This window comes from Phaseolus vulgaris, chromosome 6 (genome assembly GCF_051622355.1).
Source record: "Phaseolus vulgaris cultivar YP4 chromosome 6, ASM5162235v1, whole genome shotgun sequence".
Taxonomy (NCBI): Eukaryota; Viridiplantae; Streptophyta; class Magnoliopsida; order Fabales; family Fabaceae; genus Phaseolus; species Phaseolus vulgaris.
The window spans coordinates 24,597,822-24,616,495 of NC_143503.1; the positions used below are offsets into that span (position 1 = coordinate 24,597,822).

General features: G+C 30.9%; 2 protein-coding genes and 1 long non-coding RNA gene across 3 annotated transcripts; 1 reads left to right on the forward strand and 2 right to left on the reverse strand.

Moving 5' to 3' along the window:
- The first annotated feature begins 6,138 nt into the window (after positions 1 to 6,138).
- On the forward strand, positions 6,139 to 10,384 carry LOC137831479 (jacalin-related lectin 3). Its single transcript, XM_068639167.2, has 7 exons — positions 6,139 to 6,451; positions 6,571 to 6,774; positions 7,407 to 7,859; positions 8,406 to 8,633; positions 8,739 to 9,101; positions 9,345 to 9,566; positions 9,845 to 10,384. Exons 1-7 carry the CDS (start codon positions 6,449 to 6,451, stop codon positions 10,139 to 10,141), a joined length of 1,770 nt encoding a protein of 589 aa, XP_068495268.2. The 5' UTR covers positions 6,139 to 6,448; the 3' UTR covers positions 10,142 to 10,384.
- A 1,488-nt stretch (positions 10,385 to 11,872) lies between these two features.
- LOC137833086 (uncharacterized) lies at positions 11,873 to 13,494 on the reverse strand. The gene is made up of 2 exons (XR_011084677.2): positions 13,359 to 13,494; positions 11,873 to 12,192 (listed from the first exon to the last, which is right to left on the reverse strand). It is a non-coding gene; the product is annotated as an uncharacterized LOC137833086 (long non-coding RNA).
- Positions 13,495 to 14,650: 1,156 nt separating this feature from the next.
- Positions 14,651 to 16,931, reverse strand: LOC137831480 (PHF5-like protein). The gene is made up of 2 exons (XM_068639168.2): positions 16,790 to 16,931; positions 14,651 to 15,144 (listed from the first exon to the last, which is right to left on the reverse strand). The coding sequence occupies exon 2, from the start codon at positions 15,120 to 15,122 to the stop codon at positions 14,790 to 14,792; it is 333 nt and encodes a 110-aa protein (XP_068495269.1). The 5' UTR covers positions 15,123 to 15,144; positions 16,790 to 16,931; the 3' UTR covers positions 14,651 to 14,789.
- Positions 16,932 to 18,674: the final 1,743 nt, after the last annotated feature.

Genomic DNA, 18,674 nt, shown 5'->3' on the forward strand with positions numbered 1-18,674 from the left:
TTCATTTTCAATATACATAAAATAATAAATAAACGCCTTTTAAAAATGTATATTAAATATGTTATGTATTATTAGAAACTAATACTTAATTATTTTAGTCACTTTTTTTTCTATTTACCGATCATACTCTACAAATTATGATAAATTCATTACACAAATGATTATATAATAAAGTATATGAAAATGTGAATTAGATCATCAATGATGTCTTGATGTCTTGATTTATGTAATTCATTACACAAATCTTTTAAATTTTTTTCATATGATATTTTCATTTATGTGAATTAGATCATCAATGATATCTACTTTTAATAATGGGTGAGTTCACGTATTTTTATTTTTTTAATTATTTTCAATTATTATTTATGTCTATTTTTATTATTATTAATGTTGGAAGCAATTAGTGGATAGGACTCGAACCCCGAGTCTCTTATTAATATTATCAATAATAATAATAATCATAATAATATAAAAGAATTTGTTTGGTGTAGTGGTTAAAGTTTATTTAATAACTTGAAGGAACTTGATTTCAAATCTCATCCAGTGCTTGAAGGAACTTGATTTCAAATCTCATCCAGTGCTTGAAGGAACTTGAATAACAATTGTACTTCTTTATTCAAAATCCTAGATAACAGGAAATAGAAATTAAATAAAGTTAGAAATAAAGAAAAAAAATGTCTCATACAAATGAAAAATGATTATATAGACTATGGTTCAAGGTAAAACCGTAGTCTATTATTCAAATTTTTAGTATAGACTACGATTGTTTATATGAACCATAGTCTATAAGCTTGACATGTGCTACAGTGGATAAGGGAGTATACGGTGTACCATTGGGATGTCATATCCCATTTTTTGCAGTTCAAACTTGGTTGGGCAACACAAAAGATTAACAAATATTGGGAAAGTGTGTGGATTGTTGTGATTGGGGAGATTTGGAAACAAAAGAATCTTATCATTTTTAAGAATGGTAGAGTTGATAGCTCTTAGATTTTTACTTTGGCTCAACTCAAGGTGTGGTCATGGATTACATGTACAAAGAGATTGACCTCTTTTACCTATGCCCAATGGTGTATGGATCCAAAGACATGTTTGACCTCTATTAAAAAGAAAAGTTGAAGTTTAGTTTTTTGTAGGAAGGATGTTTTTTTGGCTAAGGTAGAGGCTTCAATTGCTTAAATATTGTTTACTCTTTGTATTGAATGAGTGTGAAACAGGTGCTATTAACATTGGCCATAGGTCAGAATGAAGGTTTGTTTATGCTGTAGGGTTAAAGTTGGTATCAGGATTTGTGCAGGTACAAAAGTGCTTGGATTACGCTAGTTGTGGTGATGAAAATAGAATGTGGCTCCCAGTTAAGTATGTTGGTTTTTTGTGCAAGTTTTTGTGGTTTTTTGTTGTTGAGGCTATGAACAGGTATTGCGGCTCCCGGCAGGTTAGTAGGTAGGTTAAATGTCTTTAGGTGTTAAAGAAAGCGAGTTTCTTTTTTTAGTGGTTCCTTTGTGATTTATTTGTGGGCGAGGACTTTGCTTTGTAAATGTGTTTGTGTGCTTCTAGTTGTATTAGGAGCTATTTTGTGTGTATTGTTTTTACTAAAGACTGGTTATAAGGACCTTGTTAGGCTAGACAATGATTTTTTTGTGTGGCTTACCATTCCTTCTAAATGAGGATTTGTTTGGTGGTGGATAGGGATTGAAGAATGTTTGTAGGTCAGGTGTTGTGCAGGTTGACATTAGCCACTTTCTGTATAAGGGTTGAGACACCCCTGAAGTGTCTCATTTTATTTTATTTATTCTTTGCTTGAAAAAACAAATAGTTTCATAGCCCATTGTTCAAATTTTGCGCATAAACTACGGTTGTTCATATGAACTGTAGGCTATAAGCTTGGCATAGACTACGACTTTGGGCAAAATGTAGTATATTGTTCAAATTTTGGATAGAAACTATGATAATTAAGTAAAATCGTTGTCTATGTGATGTTTATTTTAACCTTGTTTACAATCTGCGCCTCATTACAATCATTTTAGTTCTCTTCCTCGTGCTTCCTTTTTCCCTACATCGTTGTTGTCTTATCTTCCTTTAACAATTTTTTTTAATTAAATTTGTAATACATTACATATGAATATAATCCGTATGTAACACTTTTTGTTATTTTTTAATTAAATTTGAAATAAGTTACATATGGACGGATTATATCCATATGTAACAGTTTTTTTTAATTAAATTTTTAATACATTACATATGGATTATATTTGTATGTAAAAAAATTATTTTTAAATTAAAAATGTAACACATTACATACAAATTATATCTGTATGTAACAATTTTTATTTTTTGAATTAAATTTGTAATAAGTTACATACGAATTGTATCTGTATGTATCAATTTTTGTTTTTTAATATGTTACATACGGATTACATTCGTATGTAAAAAAAAATTAATTAAATATTTAATACGTTACATACAGATTATATCCGTATGTAATAATTTCTATTTTTTGAATTAAATTTTAAATACCTTACATACAGATTATATTCGTATGTAACAATTTTTCTCCTTTTAATTAAATTTGTAATAAGTTACATACGGATTATATTCATATATATCAAAAAAAATTTAATTACATTTTTAATAAGTTACATACGGATTAAATCCGTATGTAAAAAATTTATTTTTTTAATTAAGTATGTAATACGTAATTATATCTGTATGTAATAATTTCTGTTTTCTTAATTAAATTTTAAATACTTTATATACGGATTATATCCGTATGTAATTATTCCTGCTTCATGGCGTCAAAGTTACATACAAATTATAGTCGTATGTACCTTTGGTTTACATACGGAAAAATCTGTATGTAATGTTTATTTACATACTGAATAGTCCGTATGTAAATATCCGTATGTAACGTTCACTTTACATATGGATTTTTATCCGTATGTAATAATCAGTATGTAATTCTAAATTTTCTTATAGTGTAGATTGCGTTTTTACTTCATTTTGTCTTCTCTGCCTTACTCCTCCACGCCTTGCATTGTTCTCCCAAGTCGTCACTGTCGTCCACCACCAGGTTAGTAATTTTTTTTATTTTTTTTATTTTTTTCAATAATTATTTTCATGAGTATGTTAATTTATGTTTTTCATTTTTATTTTTGTTTTTGTATTTATTATTAATTTATATTGAATTTGATGTAAAGTTATAGACAACAATTCTTGTGTTTGTTTAGGGTTTAGGGTTTCACTTACAATATAGGTCGCGGTTATGTTAATAATTGTCGTATATAGTTGTGTTATAGACTACGATTGTTTAGTTGTCGTCTATAATTTTAAATTATAGACAACATGCATATAGACTATGATTCTAAAATTGCTATGCTTTAAAAACGCTCTCTAACAACATTTTTAGAGTGACTTTACTTCACAATAGATCAATTGATGTATATAGTTATCCATTTGCATTCTTAACAGTTTTTAAATTATTGTATAAGTTGTTAACAATATGATAAGATTATTAAAATGTTTATGATTAGTTGTATGTAACGATTAAGAGTTTTGTACTAATCAAATAGTATATTTATAATTTAAATTGTATTTTATTTTTAATGGAAGATGTGAGTTAAAGGTAAGGTATACATAGTATGAGTTCATATAGTTAAACTTAAACTTTAATTTGAATTTAAGATCGAGTAGAATTAATTAGTATATTTATTATAAAGTGGGTTTTAAGCCTAACTCAACCCCCATAAAATCGACTCATAAGATTGAGGTTTGCACCCACTTATATACAATAAAATGTTCTCATCTCTAGTCAATGTGGGATCTCTAACACACCCCCTCACGCCGAGAATGACAACTCGTGCGTGGGATAACATAGGGACAATTTCTTCTTGCACCTCTACGTTTTTTTTTCCTGCACCCCCACAATGTAATGCAAAGACAAAAATATTCCTATTATTTTTTAAAAATTCCAAAATACACATAAGACCCACACTACTATTTCTTCTTCCGGACAATGCAATTCGGTAATTTTACAGAATAGGAAATCTGCATTTATATTTTTTGCATTCTGGATTTCAAAATCCATAAATCTTCTGGATTGGTGAATCCGGTAATCTTCCGGATCCATCAATCCATAACAAAAATTAGACTTCTGGATTCAGCAATCCGGAAATCAACAAGTTGCTTTCGAAACACCCTTTATTTGAAAAAAGAACACAAATCACTTCCGGATTGATGAATCTGTAGTACACTCCCGAATTGATGAATCCGTAGCACACTCCCGAATCCCAATATTCGGTAACCTAAAAAACTCTAGTTTTTTTAAATAAAAGGTGAAGGTCAGTTTTGGGATTTACAAAATTGTGGGGGTGCAGGAAGAAAAACGTAGGGATGCGGGAAGAAGAAGCTTAACATATGATGGCTGGTCCGATAACGACCCGATAGCGGGTGACCTGATAAGCCCAACAAATACTCGCTAAGATAAACTCGAAATGGCTCTGATACCATATTACAAAGTGGACTTTAAGCCTAACTCAACTCCATGAGCCGATTTTATGGGGTTGAGTTAGGCTTAAAATCCACTTTGTAATAATATTAGAATTAAAACCATTTGTAATAATATTAGAATTAAAACCATATAGGAAAAATGTGTGAACTTATTAAAAAAAATGTAAATAGAAACATGAGAAGAAAATAAATCTCCTTCCTTCTTTCTTTTGAAAAAAAATAAAATAAAATATATATATATATATATATATATATATTATCTTTCAAAGCTTTTTCTTATTTTATCTTTCTTTTCCATTCTTCAAAATTATAAAAGTAAGTGGTTTCTATCTTTTCCTTAGTAGCTTCATCTTTCTCATCTTAAAGTTAGTCATATAAGAGTTTGGAAAATCTACATGCACGATGTTTTTTTTAAGTAAATTCTAAATTTGAGTGTGTTTTCTTTGTAAGATTCTAAATTTTAAACTCCAAGGAGTTTGGTGATTATTTTTGCATTCAATGTTATGTTTAAAATTTTATATGTGGCCATTAAATGTTAAATGTTATGTCTATGATAATAATGTATTTATTATATGTGGGCAAAAAATGGTATAAGTACATAACTGTCATATGGACCAAATAAATAGTTTAATTATTCACACATATATATTATTATATCTAATATAATTATCTACCACTGTTGACCAATGAGAGGAAGAGAGTTTTTTATTCATAAAAAAATTGTGAATAAAATTATTATTCTAATATAAATCTAATAAATGTGAGTTTATTAAAATTGAAAAAAAAAACTATTCATGTAAAAAGTTGCTTTCAATTTCAAGCAAATCATTCATAAAATTAAACAATTAACAAATTAATTTATTTTGGAGAAATAAAATATGATAGTAATCTAATTGAAATTGATTAAAACTTTTTGAGAATATTTCAAGCAACTCACCTACATAACACACTTAAAGATAAGTATGGTTTTGGTTGGTCTAAATATACTCTTTTATTATGTATTATTTTTGTTTAAAGGATGAGTATGGTTTTGGTTGGTATAAATATACTCTTTTATTGTGTATTATTTTCGTTTAGTGGAATAAGTTAAATGATTGGTGTTTCAATATAGTTAATAGTTTTACATTTTTTAAAAGTAAATGATAAGAACAATTTATATATGTCTTTTTTTACTTTTTAAAATATTTTTTAAAGATAAAACTGTAAGTCAATAAATTATAAAACTAACAATACTTTACATGCAGTAATTAATCTTATTGATAGAATACCTCTTAAAAATACGTGAGAATAAGTGAACATTTCTAACAAACTCTCAACTAGATAATACTTCAATAAAAACTCACATATGATATGTATTAAACTCAAATCACCAAGGTTCCTTGTAATAAAAATAAAATTTATTGTTTGTTTTCTAACTTAATTATAGTATTATTTTATTTAAAATTTATAAAAATTATAATATAAATTTCTAATTCCATCATTTATATTTATTAGTTACTTAGTATATGGACGGCACCTGTATAAATATTCCAAATATGAACTTTAATATAACGTTGAAAGTTCCATGAATTTGACATAGAATTTTGTTGTGAAAATGGAGAATAAGGTTATGGGAAAACACTGTTTTGTGAATGTGACTGTCACAAATGAATAAGAAGAAACTGTCAATATCTGGAAGCATGAGACTGGTTTCTATGGAGAACCTGATTCCCTTGCCATTCAACTCTTCCCCTCCATGGTGGATTCCAATTAGCTGCTTCTACATAGTCACCTGTCAAGCATAAATGCACCTTTTTCTTTCCATAAGCTTCTCTTATGCACTCCCTAAAGGCACCATTTTCTTTCCATAAACTGCTCTTAAGCACTCCTTAAATACACCCTTTTGCTTGCATAAATACACTCCAACTTCTCTATTTGTCTCTCTTCTCACAAGCACAAGAAGATGGTACTGCATGCTTTAAGCAGATTTTGTTATTCATGAATTAACTCATTTTGTGTTCTTCAACTTCTTTTTTTGCCTTACTTTTTCTAACACCTTAGAATTGAATGATGTTTTGAGTGCAGAGTTTTGAGGAGAAACCTGTATCAGTTGGACCATGGGGAGGCAGGGGAGGATACCTTTGGGATGATGGTGTGTATTCAACAGTTAGGCAATTGGTGATAAGTCATGGGGAAGGAATTGACTCCATCCAGATTGAATATGACAAGAATGAAAGATCTATCTGGTCACTCAAGTATGGAGGAAGTGGAGGCTATAAAATTGACAAGGTAAATTTTCCATGACCTTAGTTGTTCATATTGAAATTAGAAGTATGTTACTTGTAACCTAGAAATTAAGGTTTTAAATTGTAACATCGTTCAAGTATGCTAATTTTATCCTAGAAATTAAGGTTTTGAATTGATGTTACAATTGAAATTTCATTGTAATCCTTGATGTTATAGTATTGTTATGAACAAATACTACTGATGTGACTGTAATTGAAGTCAGAGAGTCCGAAAACCTTAAACATTGCAGCTGAAATCGCAGTCGCAAACTATTTTCTAAAATCTTAAGAAACTTTACATAGAATTGATATAACATTGGGATAATACAAATGATCAAATTAACTTAAGGCACAAATCTTAAATAAAAAGAAAGAGTTGTTTATGTTTTCCAAACAAATAGAAGTTACTGTAAACAAAATACTATGTTACAGTTTTTCTAATTAATTGAATTTTGCTCCATGAGTTAGTATAAGTGTTTTATAAGATAGAAGTAAAAAATTGTAAAACATGAATTTTGTATTCAAAGTGTATATATAAGTCTAACATTTACTAAACATTGTGTTTACAATCATGAAGTGTTTGTGCTTTAGGAAACTCATACAGCATATTGATTAAATACTGTGGTTGTGTTCCAGATCAAGCTTGATTACCCAGACGAGTTCCTAACATCAATTGATGGATACTTTGGTAGCTTAACTCAATCGGGACCAATCTATATTCGGTCACTGAGTTTTGAGAGTAACAGAAAAATCTATGGACCATTTGGAGTTGAACAAGGGACATATTTTTCGTTGCCAATGACTGGTGGCAAGATTGTTGGGTTCCATGGCAGGTATGGTTGGCACGTTGATGCCATTGGAGTCAATCTCAAGTCCTCTCAGCAACCAAGCCCTTCCAAAGCTTTGTCTTATTCACATAGCTACATGACTAACACTCCTGAGAATGGTAGTTATAATGTAATACAGGGAAGTGTTGGCCAAGGCTATGATATTGTTCTTGCCTTAAAACAGAAAGATGATTTTGGAAAAACTCCAACCGTGAAGATTTCTAACTTCAAAGAACCAGACTATATTGAACCAAAAGAAAAGGTAATCAAGATAAATAGTCTTAATGAGTATTCTCTCTTTGAAATGTTGCTTAATTTTCTTCTCAACTTTAGCCATGCATAATGAATCTCAGTCATGATTGCATAGTAACCAATAGTAGAGAGTGTGCAATTGGCACTCACGGGAATAGAATGCAGTACCATCCTCTAATCAAAATAATAGTTCTACCACAGTATTATTTTTTGGCTTTTGATACAAACCTTTATTATTATACGTATTATCAAGATGAAACTCTAATTGTGATTGAAGAACTGCTTCAGAATTTTGTTCTTTCATTGTTTGAGAATTTTATTATAGAACAGAGAAAAACATAATGATTCATGAATCCATCCAATACATTCCCAGTTGGAGGGTGAGAAAATAGAAGTATTAGATGGAATGGTATGAAATGCATTCCATCAATTTTTGCTCCATTCCTGTTTTAAACAATGCAAACACTGAAACCTAGTATCATTCCACCCTAGTTTATTGATTCAAATATAGTCATCATTTGCATAAAAGGAAACTAAGAATCTATATTCACTTCAGGTAGTCTTTGTGGATAGGGCATCATCAATGGTTGAAGGAGAAGTGACATACGGGCCATGGGGTGGTACTGGTGGATATGTATTTGATGATGGATCGTACACAGGAGTTAGACAAATTGACTTGTCTCGAAATGTTGGAATTGTATGGATTAGAGTTTTGTATGATCTTGAAGGGGAAGCTGTATGGGGATACAAACATGGAGGAACAGGAGGTTTCAAACATGAAAAGGTAAACTAAGTTAAAAAAACCTTTGTAGTCTACTTTTACCTGATAAACTAAGCAATGAAATTGATATTTTTATTTTTTTACCATTTGTTGTGCATCATGTTGCAGATAATCTTTGATTTTCCATATGAAGTCCTAACACATGTATCTGGCACCTGTGGATCTCTGATGTACATGGGGCCTGCTGTTATAAGGTCACTGACTTTTCACACCACCAAAAAGTTATATGGTCCATTTGGAGATGCTCACGGAACTCGTTTCACAACAAATCTGAGAGAAGGAAAGGTTGTTGGTTTTCATGGTAGAAGTGGCTTATTTCTAGATTCTCTTGGTGTGCATGCAATAGAAGGAAAAGTAATAGTGCCAGTGGCAACACCTCCTTCCATGGAATATATCTCAAGAGAACCAACTATTACTGAAACAGACAATTCTCAATTGCCAGTTGTTGCCAAATCAGCACCAATTGAACAGGTATTCGTTGAACACCATTTGTAGCACCAATTATACTTGTCCCCTTTTTAAGATTTAGCACTGACAATTTTTTGCGGCAGTGAAAATAGTCTCTATGTTAATGGCATGGACCAAACTTAATTTTTTGTGTAGGTACCAAACTTTAAAATGAAAACAACTATAGGGGCTAAATGAATATTTTAGCCTGCATATTGAAGTGAAGAGGATATTCTATTCACTTTTGCTCTCTATTTCACATCACAGGTTTCTCGTTGTGTGATTAAAGAACCAGCTCCATGTGGACCAGGTCCATGGGGTGGGGATGGAGGTAGACCTTGGGATGATGGAGTCTTTTCTGGGATTAAGCAGATTTATTTGAAAAAAGCACCTGAAGGAATTTGTTCAATTCAAATTGAGTATGATAGATATAAGCAATCTGTGTGGTCTGTTAAGCATGGTGGTAATGGAGGAAATACCATGCATCGGGTATGATTATGAATTGATGCTTATTTTCCCACTTCGTTCAAGAGTAAATTGCTTAGTAATTTCATTAACTTTTGAAAAACTATCTTATAAATCATATCTATCATGATTTCTGTATAAATAGTTTTACATGAGAGTGCTAGATATTAAACTGATGTCTAACCACATTCCTTCTGTTTTATACTAGCATTCGTTTTGTTGGATCATGCATGATTGCTAGCACCAAAATTAACTAGACTTAGCTTTCTTAGTCTAACTCACACCTATTATTGTGGTTTTAGATCAAACTGGAGTACCCAAATGAGGTTGTGACTTGCATATCTGGCTATTATGGTTCAATCACTGCTAATGAACAACCTACAATCATAAAGTCACTCACATTCCATACCAGTCGAGGACAGTATGGTCCATTTGGTGATGAAGTAGGGAAATATTTCACTTCAACCAAAACAGAGGGTAAGGTGGTCGGTTTGCATGGAAGGAGTAGCATGTATTTGGATGCCATTGGGGTCCATATGCAACATTGGCTAGGAAGTCAGAAAACTTCAAAGTTATCCTTCTTCAAGCTATTTGATTAGGGAAGAACAATAATAAATATAGAGAGCGATGAGCTCAAATTGATATGTTTACAATACATTATAACTGAAAAGATAAATAATTTTTTGTTGGAACAATTTTGAAATTACATTGACCAAATCATAGTTGTAAACTGGTGTCTTTCAATGTGCAGTTGTAAAAGTAACATTTTCAAATTGTAAACTGGTGCATGATTATCAAGATATGCACTTATCTAAATAATATTTGGTGAATGTTTTAATCAACTGTAAGATTTGTTATACAATGTGAATAAATATAATGGTAGTTAGTCTCGGTTGGACTCTTCTTGTTAGAGATCCCACATCGACTAGATGAGAACAATTCATTGTATATAAGTGGATGCAAATCGCACCTCATGACCCGGTTTTATGGGATTGAGTTAGGCTTAAAGTCCACTTTCTAATATGGTATTAGAGTCATTTTGAGTATATTTTAGCGAGTGTTTGTTGGCTCAATTTTTTCCTAACCATGAGGGTGGAGAAAGAATTTACCTATAAGGTGAAACACAAACAATGGCATGGGTGTTTCTTCCTACACCATCATTTCTAAAAAAAACTATTTTTTTCCCTTTTAAAAATGATTTTCAAATTATTTTTTTTAGAATATTATCATAACATATTTTATCCATTCTGGATTTACCATTATGGAAGTCAAAACAAATATGTTCTATAATGGTTTTTTGTCTTTTGAATTTCTTATTCTTGAAACACTTTTTACTTATGGAACATCCCTATTTCATAATCACCCAAAAGTGTCACTCTCAAGGATAATTAGAACAATTCGAAGAATGTAGGGGTAGGAAGAAACACCCAGAAAATGGGTTTGTGGTTTTGGGTGTTAAAGTTGGTGATGATGAGGATGCTTTCACCATGGTGGAATGGCTTGTGGATAGGTTTCTTAACCAAGCCATGAATGAATGATCCTAGCTTGTATGTTTGTTTGGTTTCAACCTAAAATGGTTTTCACTGGATTTTATGTGTGTGAGAATGTATACAGATATAAGCTTAGTAGAGGTGCATCACAAGATTTATATTTGGGGCAGAAAATGAAATAAGTCTAAGAAAGTTCCATACATGTGGCCATGTTTATTTTTCAGTTGAAGTTTGGATTTACCCCTCTTCTTATTCACAAACTTGATTTCTCATGATAATAAGGATTATCTACACTAAAATTCTTATGTACACAATGAGAGTTAAATTCTAACAATTTTTTTAAATGGTGAATGAGTTGACAAAGAAAGTCTAAGTATTAAATCTGATTTAAGGCTTCTTTTATTTGACAGAGTCACTTATTAAGTGTACACTTATCAAGTGTATTATAAGTTCAAGTTAAATTTAAAAAATTAACTTATAAGATAAGATTCGCATTCACATTTATCTTTAGTTAATGTGTGATTTTTAACATTCTTATACTGAGACTAATCAACTTGTGTATGAAACTATATACTGATGAATGGTCTAATAGCAGCTCAATAATAGGATAGATCTAACAAACTTTTCACTATGATAAACTCTAAATAAACTTAATATCATCTTAAAAGTCTACCTTATGCTTAAATCAAACTAATAAAATTCCCTCATAAATATGATTTGCAGCAAATATACCATGAAGTGTAACTAACTTTAGTCTATGTTGTTCTCTTTTAAGAATAATGGGATGTTTTTTTGGATGCTCTAATTTTTCTAATGAATGAAAGTTAGTTATAGGATGTATGAAACTTGATTTTTCTTCCCATTTCTAGAGTAATTTTACTCTTCCTTTATAATATAAAGAATTTAAATATTCAGTGGCTGCATTAGGAAGAAAAAACAAATATTTCATCTACAACATTAAGTGAAATAATTTATAGTATTACAGTTGCAGTAAAAAGGTGTAAATTAATTGCAGCCAGTTCTTCCTTCTGGCCCTACATGATTTCCCCAATTACAACCCTTCCATGGATCGTGCCCTGAATTTGCAGTTGGTTCACCATAATCTTCAAGGTTTACTGTCTTCAATGACCTCCCAACCATGCTCCAAGCTTCATCTTCATCTAATAATCCCAACCACCACAGTATTTTACATTAAAAACATATGAAGAACATATATAAACTCTACTTACAATGTGTTTATCTTTCTAAAAAAAACAACATTAAAACTAAGCAAGATGTTATGATTGTAACATTAACTGATTAAAGATTTTATATATATGTCACTTTGATAATATAAAAGAACTTTACTATTGTAAATTATCATATAAGGTATACTTTTAAAACAATTTTTTTACAGCCTATAACAATTTTTTTAAATATCACATAAGACGGTTTTCTTGCCAGCACACTAACAGTGTATGGAAAAAAAATTGAAAAGGAACTAAATTGATCCTTACAATCAATATTAAATTTTTTTTGGAATAAAATATAATAATATAAAAAATTTATAGTGTGATCTTAATTAATATATAATTACCCTAAAATTCATATTTTTATACATATCTAGAGTTGGGTAATGTATATAACTTGCACTATAAAATTCATTTATATAACTTGTACTATAAAACTTATTTCTATAATTTGTCTCTTAAATAAGTCTTACTTTTTTCAAATTTTATCCCTAATTATAAGGGTTTCTTGCACTTCCTTCAAAATATATTGGTATTCTTTTATATCAATTTCTATAATAATAATAATTTATTCCGTCTATAGATAACCAATATAAAAAATTTAACTATTTTAGAGTCTATTGGACTTGATAAAAAGATGTAAGAAGTTCACATATAATACTATTTAGACATCAAGTTGTAGTGTAAAAACATTCCAAATTTATTAAAAAAATGTAAATTAACTGTTATATAGATAGCAAATTATGTAAGTGTGGTTTGGGAACTTTTATTCCAAATACTAACTACATTTCATGCAAAGAATTTCTATATATTCTACATATTGTTGTATTGTGTGAATTGTTTAGGGAAAAGAGAGAGAGAAAACTGATTAAAATGGTTGAAGGCAAAGAAAAGGGACAGCCATAAGCTAGACCTTTGTGCCAACAACTTTTAGTTCCTCAAACTAAATAATCAACCACCAAAATAAAATATGATCATAAACTTTATATCAAAGTCTCATTTTAATCAATAGAATGTTGGCACATATATAGTTTCTAGTTACCAAACAAATTGAATGGAGATACAAACAAATAAGATGAAATGAAAGAGAAACTCACTTGAGAAGAAAGTAGGGTTTCTAGCTGTGGAAGAACATAGAGTGAAGAAAGTTAACAAGAAGAAGAAGAAGAAGCAGAAGGAGAGAGGAGAGGGAGTTCCAAATGCCATTTTTTGTAGCTTTGTGTTAGGTCAACTAAGGGTGTGGAAGGCTTTGTTTATGTATTTATAGAGAGAGGATTATAATGAAAGTGTTGTTTGGAAGACGTGTTAGAAGGGTATTGGAAGAGGAAGTTGACTCTTCAAAATGAAAACTGTGTTAGATTCATCAATTACGAAATGTGGGAATATAATAGCTATGGTCAACGGCTATTCCAACACACGTAAGGTGCATTCCTCTTCAGAAATTATTCTTTTAATGTTAACTGAGATAGTAAAACGTTGGGTTTAATTTTAAAAAAAATAGATGTTTGAATTAAAAGAAAAATTCATAATTTTTTATTTGGAAACTATTTATGAATTAGTAAATTATCTGCTTTCAAACTTTCAAACATAGAAACAAGTGTTTATTATCTTTGTACAAATCGTTCAACTTTGAAAATGATTTTATGAATTAGTAGATGATCTACTTTCAAACATCTAAATTAATTGAAGATGAGAAGTGAATGAAAAAAACAATCTTTTAAAAATACGATATTTAAATTTATATAATTTTAAAATATTATTTTAAATATGCTTTCATGTACTGAATATATATTTTCATACAAAGTTATATTTTTATTTTTGTAACTGGCATAAATAAACAGAAAATTATCGAAATGATAAAAAGTAAAATTCATATACATAAATTATACATCTCATTCTCTAGAAAACAAAAAAATATATATAATAATTAAAAAAGTATGTAACTGTCAATATTACTTGTATAAACATGAATGTTACTAGTTAACTTTTTCTCAAGTTTTTCATAAGATTTTGGCCGTCTCTTTTTATTCACCAAAGTATCACATTGTTTTGCTTAGAAAATCGGTGAGGCCTGGAAATTGAAAAGGTCCCAAAAATATGTATATGAAAAAACCTACTTAACCCCCAATAACCCACACCAGGTGCCAAACCAAAGGAAAAACACAATAATATCATGCTAGGAAAAGAAACTACATAACAGAAAGAGGAGATAACCATACTTCAGAGCCAAATCAACTCCTCAATGAAGGAACAAGCAAATAACCCACAAGCTAGGATTCCGGAAAAGAATCAGTAGTAGACACTTCATCAGGTCATTTGTTTTGATTAGCAACTAATATAAAGGTCATTTCATTTGAGAAGTTGATGATGCTTCCATAATGTCTAATTCTTTTTCAGCAGCAATCTAAACAATCATTTTAACATATAAAAGTTTACAAAGTCAAGGTCTCATTCTAAGGCTCTTATATCCGAACAAAACACGTAAAAAAAGTTTAAAGAGATACAAGCGTCTCAGTAATCTACCCTCATCATCTTTTCTTAAAACCATACTTTTTGCGTTCATAAAATAAATCGGTTTTGGCACTCCCCAAATTAACAATTTTGGGGCAACCATCTCTATCTTTCTCCTGTTGCGTGCATTCCTTGCAGTAGTAGGCATCGGATATTCCTACTCCTCCGCATATGACACATCGACCCTGAAACGACCCATAGTTGCATTCATCACAAACTCGGACAAGTGTACAAGGACGCACATAAGAGTCACAGATCACACACTTGCCATCACATTTCTCACACAGTCTTCCAATGGCAATCCCTGGCTGCTTTCGACACATAATCAAATCGGGATGATGTTTGGCCATGTTTTCAGTAACCTGCTAGACACTGAACATATGTACATAACCAGTAAGTAGTGTATACAATCTCCGTTTGAAAGTTGAACAAAATATGATGTAAATCAGTATGTTAGGCACCCATATGCTAGACCGTGTGGGAAATATGAGTATGCGACAGGAGAGGGAATTTGGTTATAACAATCTTGCTTGAGTGGCGAGGATAGGAAGGATAGAAGGGAGAGAAAAATAGGGGAAGACACAATCATCTCGGTAGATTTGGGTGACAGAGAAGGATACCTTTTCTGATATTTTATTTCCTTTTCAACACTATTCTTCCGTTTTCATACCGTACTCAGGGAGTTATGCTATCTGAATTCTTTCAATAACTCATGGCAAACTCCAGTTCCCATATCAGTAAAATGTCAATTCTAGCAAAACATGTTATACCACAAAATATTCTGATTGGGCTTAATAACACTATTATTCCTTAGTAAATAAGCAAAATGTACGAGGAAGAGAAAATTATTTTAACCACAGGAACAATTAGTCCTTTCCTCACATTAGATACAACTTGGCTGAACCCCAATCAGAACCTTCAAATTTCCAGTTGATGTCACGCTGCATAATAAAATGAGACTGCAAGTATTGAATGATGTTATTTCTTATCAAAATGCCCGCCAATCAATTGCAACACCTGTATCATCTTCATTATAGGATCCAGACCTTTGCTTTGCCCTATCCTACTTGGTCAAATGTCATAATACCATAGGAAATGAGAAGGGAAATGACTAGTAATGACTAATGTTGCAGTCCTAGCGATGCTTTGCCTCGACAATAAAATAGTTAACTTACCCAGTTTACACCATATAACTCACACAGAGGCAGAGGGTAAATCCTAAAAAGCATTTACTAGCTCTTTATTTGGATTGAATTTGAAATGTCTAATGCGTAGGCTAAAAAGGCTCACTAGTTTAATCCGTGAAATTAATTTCCAACTTTACTACATATTTGAATCCTTCCTTTCTTCATTTCGTGACGGGGCAAGGCAACTAAATTCACGATATCTTATAGATAGGGGACAAGAACCATTGTTTCAAGACCCCAGATCACTTGGTCTTTAGTCCACAACGAATAAAATCAAATCAGTAATCTTTATGTAGGCAACACAGAATCTAGCTTCATCCACTTTTTATTGCAAAAGGGTTTAAGACAAACCTTTTTCCACAATCACACACAGCATAAGTAGATTAGATGAAGTAAGCCCCACATCAAAACACTAAAATTAACAACAACAGGCAGAGACATAGATTGAGAAATTATGGAGAAATTGTAGGGAACATTACTTGAAATAAGCACAGGCATCCAAAAAATCGTAAACCTAAACCTCACACCCTTTTAAAAACCCAGTTCAAGTATTATCAAGGTAATGCAAATTAGAGTGAGAGCCCTAGATTTATTTGAGCTTTAGGCGATTAATTGCTTTTGTTTATTCCTTGAACACTAGGTGCAGCGAGCATCAACCCAAACATATAAGAATGATAAAAAGCATCAATTCAAACAACAACAGGACTTTCACATAGTACACTAAATACAAATGGAGAATATTATTAGGTATGAAAATTGGTGGGGAGGAAGAGAACCAAAATCACAATGAGAAAATCAATACAATATGAAAATCAAAATCAGCAACTTACAATCGACGATAAATCACCACAAGACGCGATTAGGATTTCTGAGCGAGAGAACGTGAGTCTTGAACGGTAACACAGAACAAATGGGTTCTGTGGCAATGAATACAAAAAAGGCAAATTCTTCCTGCACCATATCAATTTTAACCTCTACCATATCAAATTTTTAAATTTCCAAAACTACCCTCTTGTACCATATCAATTTTAACCTCCACCACCATATCAATTTTTTAAATTTTCAAAACTACTCTTATTCCAAATTTTTTCTCCTAAACCCTAATCCCTTATTCCAAATTAAAAAATCCAAAATAATAATTATAATTGAGAAATAAAAAAATACATGCTGGAAAAAAAATTCTGAACACAAAACTAAAAATACATTCTGGATAAAAAATTTCAGAATTTAAAAATATGTTCCGAAAATTGAAATCCAAAATATTTCAGATAAAAGTTTCAAAAATAATTTTTCCCATTTTTGTGTAAGGTTATTTTTCGTCATTTAGAAGGGGTATTTTTGTCATCTTCTAAAACTGATTGGGTGCATGCTGAAATTGATATGGTGGAGGAAGAAGTTGCCTACAAAAAATACCACAAAAAAAGTGTACTGTGCATAAAAAGGATGACTCTTTCTTCCTACACCTCCATACCTTCTTGTGCCACCCCATATTAAATAAAATATCATTTTATCCTTTTTTTTCCATCCCTTGAATTTGAAATAATAAGTCTATGGATTATATAATCCGGATACATTCTGGATTACATAATCCGAAAGTTAATTTCATATTTATAAAAGACTTTCGGATTATGTAATCCGGAAGCTAATAACTCATTTGAAAAAAAAAGTCTTCTGGATTACATAATTCAGAAGCTAATCTTATGTATAGAAAGGACTTCCGAATTATGTAATCCATAAGCTAATCACAAAAGACTTCTGGATTACATAATCCATAAGCTAATTCTGAATCTAGAAAAAGACTTCTGGATTATGTAATCCAAAATATTAAAAAGGATATTTTTGGAATACGAAAAATTTATGAAAGTGACACAAGAAGGTATGGAGGTGCAGGAAGAAGCAGCCAAAAAGGAGTAGGAATGGAGTAAGGATGTGGGGCGGCCCGCCTCACATTTGGGCAGCGGCGGGTTTGCGAGCCGGCCCACATTCGTTTTTATACGAAGATAAACACAAATTCTAATTGGGTTTGCTTACTATGTTTTTTAACTGGAGGTGTCAGGGAAAAGAAACTTCTAATTGGGGTAATTCGAGTGATGGTCGTTGATGTTATTGAAAATGGACAATCACAATTTGTCTTCAGATGGAGCAAGAGTTACACCGTCGAAAAAAATCAATACTTTTAGGAGTCTATGATGTAAAGAAAATCAACATAGCAATAACAATAATGATTATTTGTACATTGCTTTATTGCTTTTATTATTAAAGGAGTTTTTTACTGGACAATGCATTTTTCCATTGAAGGATCCTTAATTTCGTAATGTTCCAAGAGAAAGAAGAAGAGATGTAGAGTAAGAGAAAATTCACTTAATGTTTCACACTTTCACGGAATCAAACAAACAATCAGTTTATCTTCTTTCACCAACATTAAATTTTTGTAATTAAAATATTAATTAATTTATTTATATAAAAAAAGTTGATTTTCGCAATCCCACGTGTTATTGTATTTCCAATTGAACCTAGTTCCTTACTTGTGTTTTTTTAATTAGAATTATGAAGTTTTTGTTTCAGTAATTTATGGAAATTAAATTATACGTTAAAAACAAACATATCACCATTAATTAAAAACAACCCAAAAGCCTAAAGTTTCTCCTGAAATAATTGTTTATCGTCCTTAGTAGGAGAGGCACCAGTGAATCGGGTGTTTCACTTTTTTTTATT

Bases quoted from the DNA above. Each gene is read 5' to 3' on its own strand.
- LOC137831479 (XM_068639167.2), top strand. The intron at 9,102-9,344 runs GTATTCGTTGAA...TTCACATCACAG, and splicing joins AATCAGCACCAATTGAACAG to GTTTCTCGTTGTGTGATTAA. The intron at 9,567-9,844 runs GTATGATTATGA...TTGTGGTTTTAG, and splicing joins GAGGAAATACCATGCATCGG to ATCAAACTGGAGTACCCAAA.
- LOC137831480 (XM_068639168.2), bottom strand. From the start codon at position 15,122: ATGGCCAAACATCATCCCGATTTGATTATGTGTCGAAAGCAGCCAGGG.